Raw genomic sequence first — 12094 nt, forward strand, 5'->3', positions numbered from 1 at the left:
GGAACCCAAACCTTAATACCAGAAGCTTGAATGGATGGGCCCTTTGAGCCTGAGTAACAATTGGAGAATGAGAATCTGGTCCCCCTTTAATAATGACAGTCAGTCCTTCTAATGAAATAAGTGTCTGTGAGGTGGACACTCGGTACAAGATTAATTTAGGCAATGTGTTACCGGCCTCAAAATGTGAATTAAGAGAGCCGATGATTGTAGACGCGATGAGATAAGGTGATCAGCTTGGCGTGGACTGCAAAGAATCACACAAACAGAATGAGATATGACCACTGACTTTATGGCTGGAAGTAGTTTAATTTTTACATAACAATACATCTTTTACATTTTTATAGTCACATGTTTATAAACATTAACAATATATATAATACCGATTTTAACTAAAGTATTTTAAAACGTAGTTATAACAATGAACATTACTATATTTTATAACATATATATCCCTGTTATTCAGTGTTATAGATAATTATCCTTATCTCTCTGGTACACTTTAAGTGTGCAATAATCATACTGGCAATGCATTGCTTTAATACAAATATTTTCATGGTAGTACTCTTTTTTAACCACTAGATGGTGCACATTGCATGTCTGTATGATGCAATACATAAGCTTTACATACAATAGGTTTTTCTATATTAAATAACAGAAAACATGTGCTTCTATAAATCTATGCCATTTTCAATAAATCAGGTTTAAATATACCTATTTAGAAAGGTTTAGTGTTTATCATAGACATTTGTTCTGACTAATGCAGTATTTTCATGTTCTTATGCACTTTTCACTTGTTTCTGACACATGCTGTTCTAAACTTCTAATTACAGCAAAACTATAGCATAAAATCTGCTGAGACTTTTTCTGCATCTGCTCAAGATGTTTAGGAATCTTTCTATGACAGGTTAATACAGATTAGGAACAATTTAGAGTACATACCTGCAAAGAATCACACAAACAGAATGAGATATGACCACTGACTTTATGGCTGGAAGTAGTTTAATTTCCAGTCACATGGTGTGTGGCCTTATATAGACTCTGTTTGTGTACCTTCTCTGCCATCTACTGGTTATTAATAGAATAGAAGGGAGATGTTTAGAAATAAAATTAAAAAAAAATGAATATGTACTTTGCTTTGGGGTGTCTGTTTTGTGACCATATAAACCCCAGTCCGTCACAAATGCGTTCTCCTTCTGATCAACTGGAGCGGCCCAGAAGGTCAGCCAGAATGACATTCCTCAGAGATCCAAGTCCCCGGCACCAACAAGGTTTCCAGGACTTCTTCCCAGCCGAAAGGCTGATATCCATCCTGGGGATCTTCCAAGAGATCAAAGAAAAGACTTCTTCCTCATCACAGTATTTTTTAGCCACCTGGCCAGGCCCAACCTGATCATCAGCGCCAGGCAAAGAAGCCCGTCCAAGGACTGAACTTCAACCAAGATGTAAGGATGTTGAGTTGTAGGGGTTTGGAGTGGAACTGGGCAAACAGGACCGCCTGGAAGGAGACCACCATTGATGTCCACAGAGGTCAGAAAGTCTCCCTGGCTAAGGAGGTTATGAAAGACTTGGATTCCATGCAGATGTTTCTGGGCCTTAATGAAGACATTTAGTGCCCTGAGAACCAGACAAGGGTAGATACACGCCCTCCATTAACTTGGAAGCTGTGAACAGGTTGGGGTAGAAAACCTGAATCCATTCTGACCCAGGGACATTCCAGAAAACGGGCTGCTTGAAGATCTGCTATCCTGTGCAGTGACGTGGGCAGGTTGGAAAGCAAAAGCGAGGAGCCGAGAGAAGAGCCCCGGGTATTCATTCATCTACCCCAGCGTTTCTCAACTCCAGCCCTCAAGGCCAACAGGCCATGTTTTCAGGCTCTCCATTATTTTGCACAGGTGATTTTAACAGTTTCACTGCCTTAGTAATTACCACAGCTGTTTCATCTGAGGGAAATCCTGAAAACATGCCATGTTGGGGCGCCTTAAGGACTGGAGTTGAGAAACACTGATCTATCCTAACGTCTGCAAAGGATAACAGATTCCCACATTTTTTGGAATCAACCAGGTTTTGCAGGCAAACGGGATGCCAGGTTTGAGCCAAGCTTTGGTGGTTGAGATCTGGGAGTAACCAAAGGAACCCTTCTCAGCCAAACCCTAGGGCATTGATGGTGAACCTTGGCACTCCAGATGTTTTGGAACTACATTTCCCATGATGCTCATGTACTCTGCAGTGTAGTTGAGCATCATGGGAAATGTAGTTCCAAAACATCTGGGGTGCCGAGGTTCACCATCACTGCCTTAGGGGTTCTTTTATTAGAGCAAATACTCTTGGCTCTGGCAAGTCCCTTGATAAAAGGTATCCCACGGCAACTCCACTTTTTTTTTTTTTTTTTACAGGCCAGGTTCTGGTATAGCAATGATTTTCAACCTCAGTCCTCAAGTACCCCCGCCCCCAATGGGCCATGTTTTCAGGTTTTCCTTTAAACTGCAGTTGCTTTAAATCAATATCAATGACATGGTATTGATGAGAGCTATTTTATCTAAGGTGGGGATGTCCAAACTTTATTTTTTTTTAAAGATTTGATGAAGTGAACATGCGTGAGGGCCGACCATTTTGTCTGACATTCCTTGAACCATTAAAATTCGGCCTAATGCCGCGTACACGCGGTCGGATTTTCAGACGGAAAATGTTCGAGGGGAGCTTTTTGTCGGAAATTCCGACCGTGTGCGGGGCTCCATCGGACATTTTGCATCGGAATTTCCGACACACAAAATTTGAGATCTGGATCTCAAATTTTCCAACAACAAAATCCATTGTCGGAAAGTCCGATCGCGTGTACACAATTTCGACGCAACAAAGTTCCACGCATTGCTCGGAATCAAGCAGAACAGCCGCACTGGCTATTGACCTTACATCGGCTCGTCGTACGCGCTGTAAGTCACCGCGTTCTCGACGTTTAGAATTTCCAACAACATTGTGTGACCGTGTGTATGCAAGACCAGTTTGAGCCAACATCTGTCGGGAACAAAATCCCATGGATTTTGTTGTCGGAATGTCCGATCGTGTGTACGCGGCATAAGTGTGTTCCTCAGAGCAATAATACACTGCCTAACAAGAATATATATATATATATGTGTCTTTTGTGGCCCCCCCCCCAACGACTCCCTGAATGCTGCCCAGGACTAAGGATGAGCTTGGGCGTGTAATTTGTATAGATCGTATTTATTGGTGTATAACAAACACCTTCACTTTAAGAGGGAAGTTTCAGGAAAAAATAACTTCAATTTTCAATAAAGAACTGTGAAGAAAAATACAGGCCATACTCAAGAAATTAGAATATTGTGCAAAAGTTAATTTATTTCACTAATGCAACTTTAAAGGTGAAACTAATATATGAGACGGACTCATTACATGCAAAGCAAGATAGTGCAAGCCCTGATCTGTCATCATTGTGATGATTATGGCTTACAGCTCATGAAAACCCCAAATCCACAGAAAATTAGAATATTGTGAAAAGGTGCGACACTCTAGGCTCAAAGTGTCCCGCTCTATTCAGATAATTAAGCCTTAAAGTGCTTGTAAACCCTTACAAACCACTTTGACCTACAGGTGAGCCTAAATTAAGACTTACCTGTAGGTCCAAGAAATATCTCCTAAACCTATACGGTTTAGGAGATATTTACTAAAAGACAGGCACTGCTGTCTACGGCGCATGCGCCGTAGACAGAGGCGCACTGAGCCGGCCACAGATCACTGCGATATGCCGCTCGTGTCGGCTCCCGTGCGCATACGCGACATCATCGCAGCTCCGGCGAATCACAGCGTCGGAGCAGCGAGACCCGGAAGTCACTCCGGGATACATGGCAGCGGCGAATCTGAAGACAGAGGACCGCTTCGGGGGCTTTGTTCTCAGGTAAGTTATTCATAATGAGCTGGTATGCTATGCATACTAGCTCATTATGCCTTTGCCTTGCAGGTTGCCCTTTTTTTTTTTTTTTTTAATAGCCTTTACTTCCTCTTTAACACCAGCAAAGGGTTCCTGAGCCTTTAAATGGTCTCTCAGTCTGTAGGCACCACAATCATGGGAAAGACTGCTGACCTGACAGTTGGGCAGAAAACCATCATTGACGCCCTCCATAAGGAAAGCCTCAAAAGGTAATTGCAAAAAAAGTTGGATGGAAAGTGCCGTATCAAAGCACATTAATAGAAGTAAGAAAAAGGTGCACAAGCAACAGGGATGAGCGCAGCCTGGAGAGGATTGTCAGGAAAAGGCCATTCCTAAGTGTTGGGGACCTTCACAAGGAGTGGACTGCGGCCTGGAGTTGGCGCATCACGAGCCACCACCACACAGACGGATCCGGGACATGGGCTTCAAATGTCCTATTCCTCTTGTCAAGCCACTCCTGAAAAACAAACATCTGAAGCGTCTTACCCGGGCTAAAGAAAAATCAGAGCGGGTCTGTTGCTCAGTGGTCCGAAGTCCTCTTTTCTGACCAGAGCAAAGTTTGGATCTCATTTGGAAACCAAGGATCGGGAGTACGGAGGAAGAACGGAGAGGCGCACACTGCGTGGAGTTTCCACAGTTTGTGTTTATTTGGGGGAGCCACGTTATCTGCTGCTGTTGGTCCTCTGTGCTTCATTAAGTCCAGAGTCATCGCAGCCGTCTACCAGGAGATTTTGGCACACTTCATCCTTCCATCCACAGACCAGCTCTATGGGAATGTTGACTTCATTTTTCCAGCAGGACTTGGCACCACCTGCCCACAGCGCCAAAACTCAGTTCAATGACCGTGGGATTACTGGGCTTGATTAGCCAGCAAACTCACATGACCTGAACCCCATAGAGAAGCTATAGGGCATTGCCAAGAGAAAGATGACAGACATGAGACCCAACAATGTGGAAGAGCTGAAGGCCGCCATTGAAGGATCCTGGTCGTCCATAAAACCTCAGCAGTGCCACAGGCTGATCGCTTCCATGCCACACCACATTGTGGCAGTAATCGCTGCAAAAGGGGCACAAACCAAGTACATCTGCATACTTATACTTTTCAGATGTCAGATATTGTTCTATGTACAATCCTTGTTTTATTGATTGCATGTAATGTTCTAATTTTCTGAGATTGTGGATTTGGGGTTTTTATGAACTGTAAGCCATAATAATCACAATTATAACAAATCACACCTTAGATGCAAAGCAACAGAGATAATCTCATTAGTTTTACCTTTCAAGTAGAATGAGCGAAATAAATGAACTTTTGCATGATATTCTAATTTTTTGAATAGCACCTGTAAGTGTCAGTGGCCATGAATGCAGCCTCACCATTGCCATTAGTGCAGCCTGATCCATGCCCATCTACACCCTCAAAAGGGGAGCGGACGAGTGCCAACAGATTACAAACAGGAGAATCTCCTGGTTACTCAGCACCCTCTTTAATACAAAGTCTCACCTCCTATGATAGACAGAACAGTCGGCCAATGCCAACCCAGGAGAGGGGACTTCCTCCTACAGAGGCTGCCATGTTAACATTCTCCTGTATGTAAACAGAGCACTTGTCCCACCCCCTGCGAGGCAGCACCGATAAATGCGGAATCTCTTTTGTGGCCCTGGGGGACCACAAAAGAAATATCCAAAATTAGCAGGGGGTCCATATTAAACCGGAATGCAGGCCAGACTTTGGACATGCCTGATCTAAGGGAAGTTCCAAAAACATGGCCTGTGGGGGGGTATTTGAGGACTGAGGTTGAGAACCACTGTGGTAAAGGATCCCAATTACTTCCTCTGTAGTAACAGACATAACCAAACACTAGGGGGTGCAATGGATCGTCACCGATCCGTGATCCAAACGGGTCACCCCCGCTCAGATCGGCACATGCCCCGATCCGCTCCATGGTCTCAGCCTTAGTTGGCCGCCGAAGCCGCGGCCTTTCCTTTCTACACCCAGGCCGTTTACAATGCGATTGCCCGCAACGGAGCAGTCACTTGTAAACAAACCGGAGTCATGTCAGGACAGTTTTCTCTCTCCCCTCTCTGTATTAATCTGTACAGTGGATGGGAGAGAGCGGATGGAAGCAGCCATCCCTCCATACCCTGCCAATATTACAGTGGGGTGGGGGACATGGAAGTTAGAGTAGGGGAGATTGTGGATATTACAGTGGGGACTATATGGTGGTGGAATTTTCACAGGTTTTTGCAAATTCAATTATTTGCTGATCTGAAAAATGATCCGATCGTTTTTTGATCCGTTGCACCCCTACCAAACACACACTGGATAGTTCGGAAAGCACCCACCACCGGAGCTGGCACTAATCAGTGAAACCCCTGTCCACTATGCAAAAAAAAAAAAAACACCCCTGTGCCTCCACCACAGGAGGGAAAGGAAGAGCACAAACTAGCCCCCTGCTTTCTTAGCTTCGGGCCGGCATCAGCTGCTGGCACCTCCAGACCTGCCTTCTCCATGCTAGCTCACCTGAAGTCACCAGACGCCATGCTTTGTCTACACCCTTTTATATGGTGGAGTGGAATAGCCAGAGCGGCACTATGGAAATGGCACCACCTGTATAGCATAAGGGCTTACCTGGTGCTGTAATCCCAGCCATACACACAGATTTTTCCTCCTGGACGCATTAGGGTGTACCTAGATGGCCACCATTCAAGTTCCTGTCCCCGGCACCGGAAGTGACATCATACAGCGGCACCTGCCCACGAGACAGGAAGAAAAGTCTTCCTTTCCCAGCAGTCATTGCCAAGGGGGGGCACGACATCTTGACACCAGACCCTCCACTGCCAGAAGGACCAAGCAAGCCTTCAGCTCCAGACTACACCAACAGGAACCTTCAATGAGGCTACACCAAGCCAGGGAGAGGTCACCCATTCAATTTTCATCAAGACCCACTTACCAGATCCAAGGATGACCTGAGCACAAATCCTATCCCCATCCATCCAGGTTAGCTTAGACCAGCGATGGTAAACCTTGGCAACCCAGATGTTTTGGAACTACATTTCCCATGATGCTCAACTACACTGCATAGTGCATGAGCATCAATCATGGGAAACGTAGTTCCAAAACATCTGGGGTGCCGAGGTTCACCATCACTGGTTTGGACCATACATTCATAGTTTCATAGTTACTCAGGTTGAACTGGTGTCTATTCAACCTTACTGAGTGTCTACAACTGTCCCCATCCCTGTACACTCACACCAGTCCCTACCTTCAAGGAGCCCACAATCCAAGGTCCCCATTCATATACTAGGGCCAATTTTGGACAGAAGCCAATTAACCTACCTGCATGTCTTTGGATTGTGGGAGGAAACCCACGCAGGCACAGGGAGAACATGCAAACACCAGGCAGGTAGTGTGGTGGTCGGGATTTGAACCAGCGACCCTTCTTACTGCTAGGTGAGAGTGCTAACCACTACACCACTGTGCTGCACACTCTGCCCCTCCCTTTCTGTACCAGCAGTGCCTAGTGAAAATTTCTCCCAGGATAGAGCCAAGGACACCATACCCAACACAGATAAGGCCAGTGTCTTATCATATAAGGTCCTCCATCCGATAGTGTCCGCTGCGTACTGCGCATGCGCAGTACACAACACAGATTCCGAAAATTGCCGAGGACAAACGGCGCCTGCGCCGTGAGTCCAGGTTCTATCCCCACTATCTAAGTGGACATAGAGTAGGAATATAAAAGAGCCGCGCGCAGAGAGGCCGAGCCTGAAGCATGGCGAGCAAAGCTCGCCCGCGAGGGGCCCTCTAATATTCACAACCCTATGTCCGCTTGGATGGTGGGGCCACCACCTCCACTCACGGTGCAGGCGCCGTTCATCTTCGGAGATTTTCCGAAGCTTCGTCTGCTCTGTACTACGCATGCGCAGTACGTGGCGGACACTATATGGCACAACACCGGCCAGGTTCAGCAGAGACCCCCGGAATTGTGATCGATGTGTAGCCACCCCCACTTGATAGAGGCCAATAGATTTTTGTCAAAAGGGACATGCTGGAGCCTTACAAAAGCAATATTCCCCACGTGATCACAACTGTTGTCACATTTTTTTGAAAGCTTCAAGATAAACCTTTAACGAGAATGACGCTGGAAAACTTTTGTTGAACAAAATAAAAATTGAACTTTGAGGTGCAGAACAAGGCGATGTGATTGGTTACCATCAGCAAACAGATGACCACGTGATCTTCACAACACCAAAACACAGGACAAAGGAGAACTAGATTTTTTTTATTCACTTTACAAAGGTGGCGTTATTAACGATGCCATTAACAGCTTTATAGACAAATATACTGTACATTATATCCTGGAGGTTATACAAACAACTGCAGTTGCCTCTTAAAAATAAAAACACAAATTCAGCCTTCAAAAAACAAAAAAATGAAACCAGAATTGCTGAAGAAAAAAAAAAAAATTTGCATTAAAGATAGGGGGATTTTTTTTTTTTTTTTTTTTAAAGGTTTATTTTACACCCTAAGGATCGATGGCCATTTTCAGAAATGTACAGGCTTAATTTAAAAATAAAAAAAAGGAAACCGAAGTCCGTTTACTCATTTTTAAAAATAAATGCACAAAAAAAAAAAAAGCCAATGACACGGATTTATATGTAAAAATCAGCAAAAACAGTAAAAATTAAATAGTTGGAGAATGGACAAAGTGGTGATCGGACAGCGACTGAATTCCACGCTCGATTGGCTTAATCTGGGACCGAAAAATAAGATAAATTCATGGGTTTGGACTGCTTGAAAAAGTTTGTTCAGTTCCTTTCCATGAGGCCGAGGAACAATAATGAAATGTCTGAGAAATTTCGCCATTTCCCGCAAAATTGGTTTGCTACCAATAATGGCGCCAACTAACCAAATGAAACCAAGAACACGATTGGAGGTGTCACATGGGAGGGGGGAAAAAAAAAAAAACACAAGGAAAAAGGACAGCAGAAATGTACACGGAAATGAACCGAAGGTTATGGAGGAAACCTCTGAGGAAGGTCTGGACTAGTTGCGAAGTTTGGAACCGGGAGGGCGGATGCGATTCTCAGTGAAAAGGCAGATGTGGTTAAACATTCCGTAGGTTGGTCTGACTCCCAATCTTGCTGACGTCACCCCATCTTTCAGCACAGCTGCCGAGAGTCTGCACAGTGACGGGCCGGACAGTTTTGGGCATTATAGAACAATCGTCCCTTCTACAGCGAAACTGCTATTCTTCTTCACTTTCGTTCCCCGGATCGCCATCAGAATCGCCATTTACTTTGTCCACATTCATGTCCTCCTCAGAATCTCCCGATGTCTCAGATTCTCCATCATCCTCGTCTTCCTCCTCCTCCCAATTATCCTAAGAAATGAAGAGAATTTTTACAAAGCTAAATTAAACCTTAAAAAGGCCAACGCCATCCGCCCAACTACCATCGTCCCCCCCCGTACTCCCATCATCCTCCCCCCATACCCACTTCTTCCCTCTGTACTCCCATCATCCTCCCCCCATACCTACTTCTTCCCTCTCTACTCCCATCATCCTCCCCCATACCCACTTCTTCCCTCTGTACTCCCATCATCCTCCCCCATACCTACTTCTTCCCTCTGTACTCCCATCATCCTCCCCCATACCTACTTCTTCCCTCTGTACTCCCATCATCCTCCCCCCATACCCACTTCTTCCCTCTGTACTCCCATCATCCTCCCCCATACCCACTTCTTCCCTCTACTCCCATCATCCTCCCCCCATACCCACTTCTTCCCTCTGTACTCCCATCATCCTCCCCCATACCCACTTCTTCCCTCTACTCCCATCATCCTCCCCCCATACCCACTTCTTCCCTCTGTACTCCCATCATCCTCCCCCATACCCACTTCTTCCCTCTACTCCCATCATCCTCCCCCATACCCACTTATTCCCTCTGTACTCCCATCATCCTCCCCCATACCCACTTCTTCCCTCTGTACTCCCATCATCCTCCCCCCATACCCACTTCTTCCCTCTGTACTCCCATCATCCTCCCCCATACCCACTTCTTCCCTCTACTCCCATCATCCTCCCCCATACCCACTTATTCCCTCTGTACTCCCATCATCCTCCCCCATACCCACTTCTTCCCTCTGTACTCCCATCATCCTCCCCCATACCCACTTCTTCCCTCTGTACTCCCATCATCCTCCCCCCTTCCCACTTCTTCCCTCTGTACTCCCATCATCCCACCCTCCTCCCCCCTGTACTCCCATCCACCCCCACACTTCCATCCATCCAACTTCAGTCCTCCCCCCATACCACTTTCTTCCCCTAACTCCCATTATCCCCCTGAACCACCTACTTCTCCCCAACAATCCAACTCCCATCCTCCATCCAACTCCAGTCATAACCCCTTCTTCCCTTTGTACTCCCCTGGCTGTCCTATTGCCGTCCACACGCTTAGGGTGCAAAACAAGTGGGTGGAGCTCAGCTTTAATTTAAAGTGGGGTTCCACCCAGAAGTGGATACACAGCTGACCTGCTTTCTCCCCCCTTCCAGTGCCTGCTGGGGGGGGGGGGGGGGGGTGCAGGAATGGGGAGACTGCAAGACCCCAAGAGGAGAGCTGCTGCCCATCAGTCAGCAGCCCTCCGCCCCTAACCCCCGCAAGCTCACTGGAGCGCTGAGCGGCTTGCTGAGGTGGGCATCAGTCCAGACAAGCTCAGGCGCTGGACATTTCCCCCCCCCCCTAGACTGGAACACTGCTTTAAGCAAAGAGTGATCTCTCCGTAATGCAGAAGAAGTCAATTACTATAGGACACCCGATATGGGGTAGGGCTAAAAGGCTTTTGCTACAATACTCTCCTTCAACCCAGGGCTGTACCGTGCACAGCTGCTGCAAGACACATTTCAGCGGTTTCAGGAAGCATTTGCTCTCCACACCATGCGATTCGCTGCGTTCAGAGAACTCACAGCAATGGGAGACTCCCAACAAATCTATAATATACTCACATCAGAGTCCGAATTCTGCTCCTCTCCAGATTCCTCATCTGAAGACTCTGCAAAACAAAAACAACAATTACAGCGAGTCCGCCTCTCCCCCCTCTGATATACCAGTGAATAGACATGCAATGTATTCATAGCGGAGTCACATGCATTGGGGGCAGTGCATACACCCCCAGACACGAGCACCACTCAGAGGTGAATCGATCGCTGTACAGTCGCTCTGGACAGGCTGCAAGTCCTAGGCAGAGAATTACAGCCGACCGTACACTGCACCCCCTGCTTACAGCCAATCTTTGGTGTGGTCTTTACATGGAAGCCGCCCCCCGGAACTCACCTTCCTCATACACGACTTGGGCCTCCTGGTTGGCTTGTATCCTCTGTGAGATCTCAGATGTGGCCACCTACAGCAAAACAAAAATAACCCATCAGGACCGGACAAACGTCACAGGAGCGCCCCCTATACCCCTTTCCCTGCCTGTGTCCGTACAAATCGAGCAAATACCCAATACAGGGATTAGGGTGAAACCCCGTCACCACCCCACGACCCGTCTCACCTGTGTGATGAGAAGATAAAGCTTTCCATTCAGCCGGGACATTTTATTCAGAGTCTTCACCCGTGTCTCCATGAGCTGGTAGAGGGACCCGAGCTGAGGGACCAGATCTGGTAACTGCAAAACACACAATCCACCGAGACAAGACCATTAAACAAGGAACCGCCACACCCGTGTGAAGAGGGTCAGACAACTAGCGCTTTTATCTACACCCGAGGATACAGGGAGCCACCTCCACACAAAAAAGGTAAAATTTAAAAATTTAGGGCCAGACTGCAATTTTTGCAATAGAAAGGTTAGTGGTGAAAAAAATGCTGAGAATGCATTCAAAAACGAAATTGCATTAAGAAAAAAAGAATATAAAATAAACACCCCCCCCCCCCCACCACCTTAAAAATCAGATATTCAGTGTCCAGTGGCACTCCGGCTTTCAAGCAGCATTGGATCTCCAGTCTGAGGGACACGGCAGGTTGGTTCTTCCAAACATTTTAGGAGAAGTTCTGCTCTATGGATTTAGGTTCTCGGTGTCTTCTGTATCGAGCTCATCTTAGATAATTAAAGCGGAAGTCCACCCTAAAGTGGACCTTCCGCTCATCGGAACC

General features: G+C 46.5%; 1 protein-coding gene across 1 annotated transcript in view; it reads right to left on the reverse strand.

Annotated features, from left to right (window-relative positions):
• Positions 1-8206: 8206 nt before the first annotated feature.
• Positions 8207-12094, reverse strand: part of LOC143986916 (WD repeat-containing protein 43-like) — an 18620-nt gene continuing 14732 nt past the window's right edge. Inside the window, exons 6-9 of the mRNA XM_077485325.1 lie at positions 11496-11637; positions 11276-11342; positions 10948-10994; positions 8207-9327 (exon numbers count right to left, since the gene is read on the reverse strand). Coding sequence (XP_077341451.1) covers positions 9193-9327; positions 10948-10994; positions 11276-11342; positions 11496-11637 — 391 coding nt within the window. The 3' untranslated portion in view covers positions 8207-9192. The remainder of the gene's footprint in view (positions 9328-10947; positions 10995-11275; positions 11343-11495; positions 11638-12094) is intronic.

Source organism: Lithobates pipiens, unplaced genomic scaffold, assembly GCF_037356315.1.
Source record: "Lithobates pipiens isolate NorthernLeopardFrog02 unplaced genomic scaffold, aLitPip1_a1.2 Scaffold_18, whole genome shotgun sequence".
Taxonomy (NCBI): domain Eukaryota; kingdom Metazoa; phylum Chordata; class Amphibia; order Anura; family Ranidae; genus Lithobates; species Lithobates pipiens.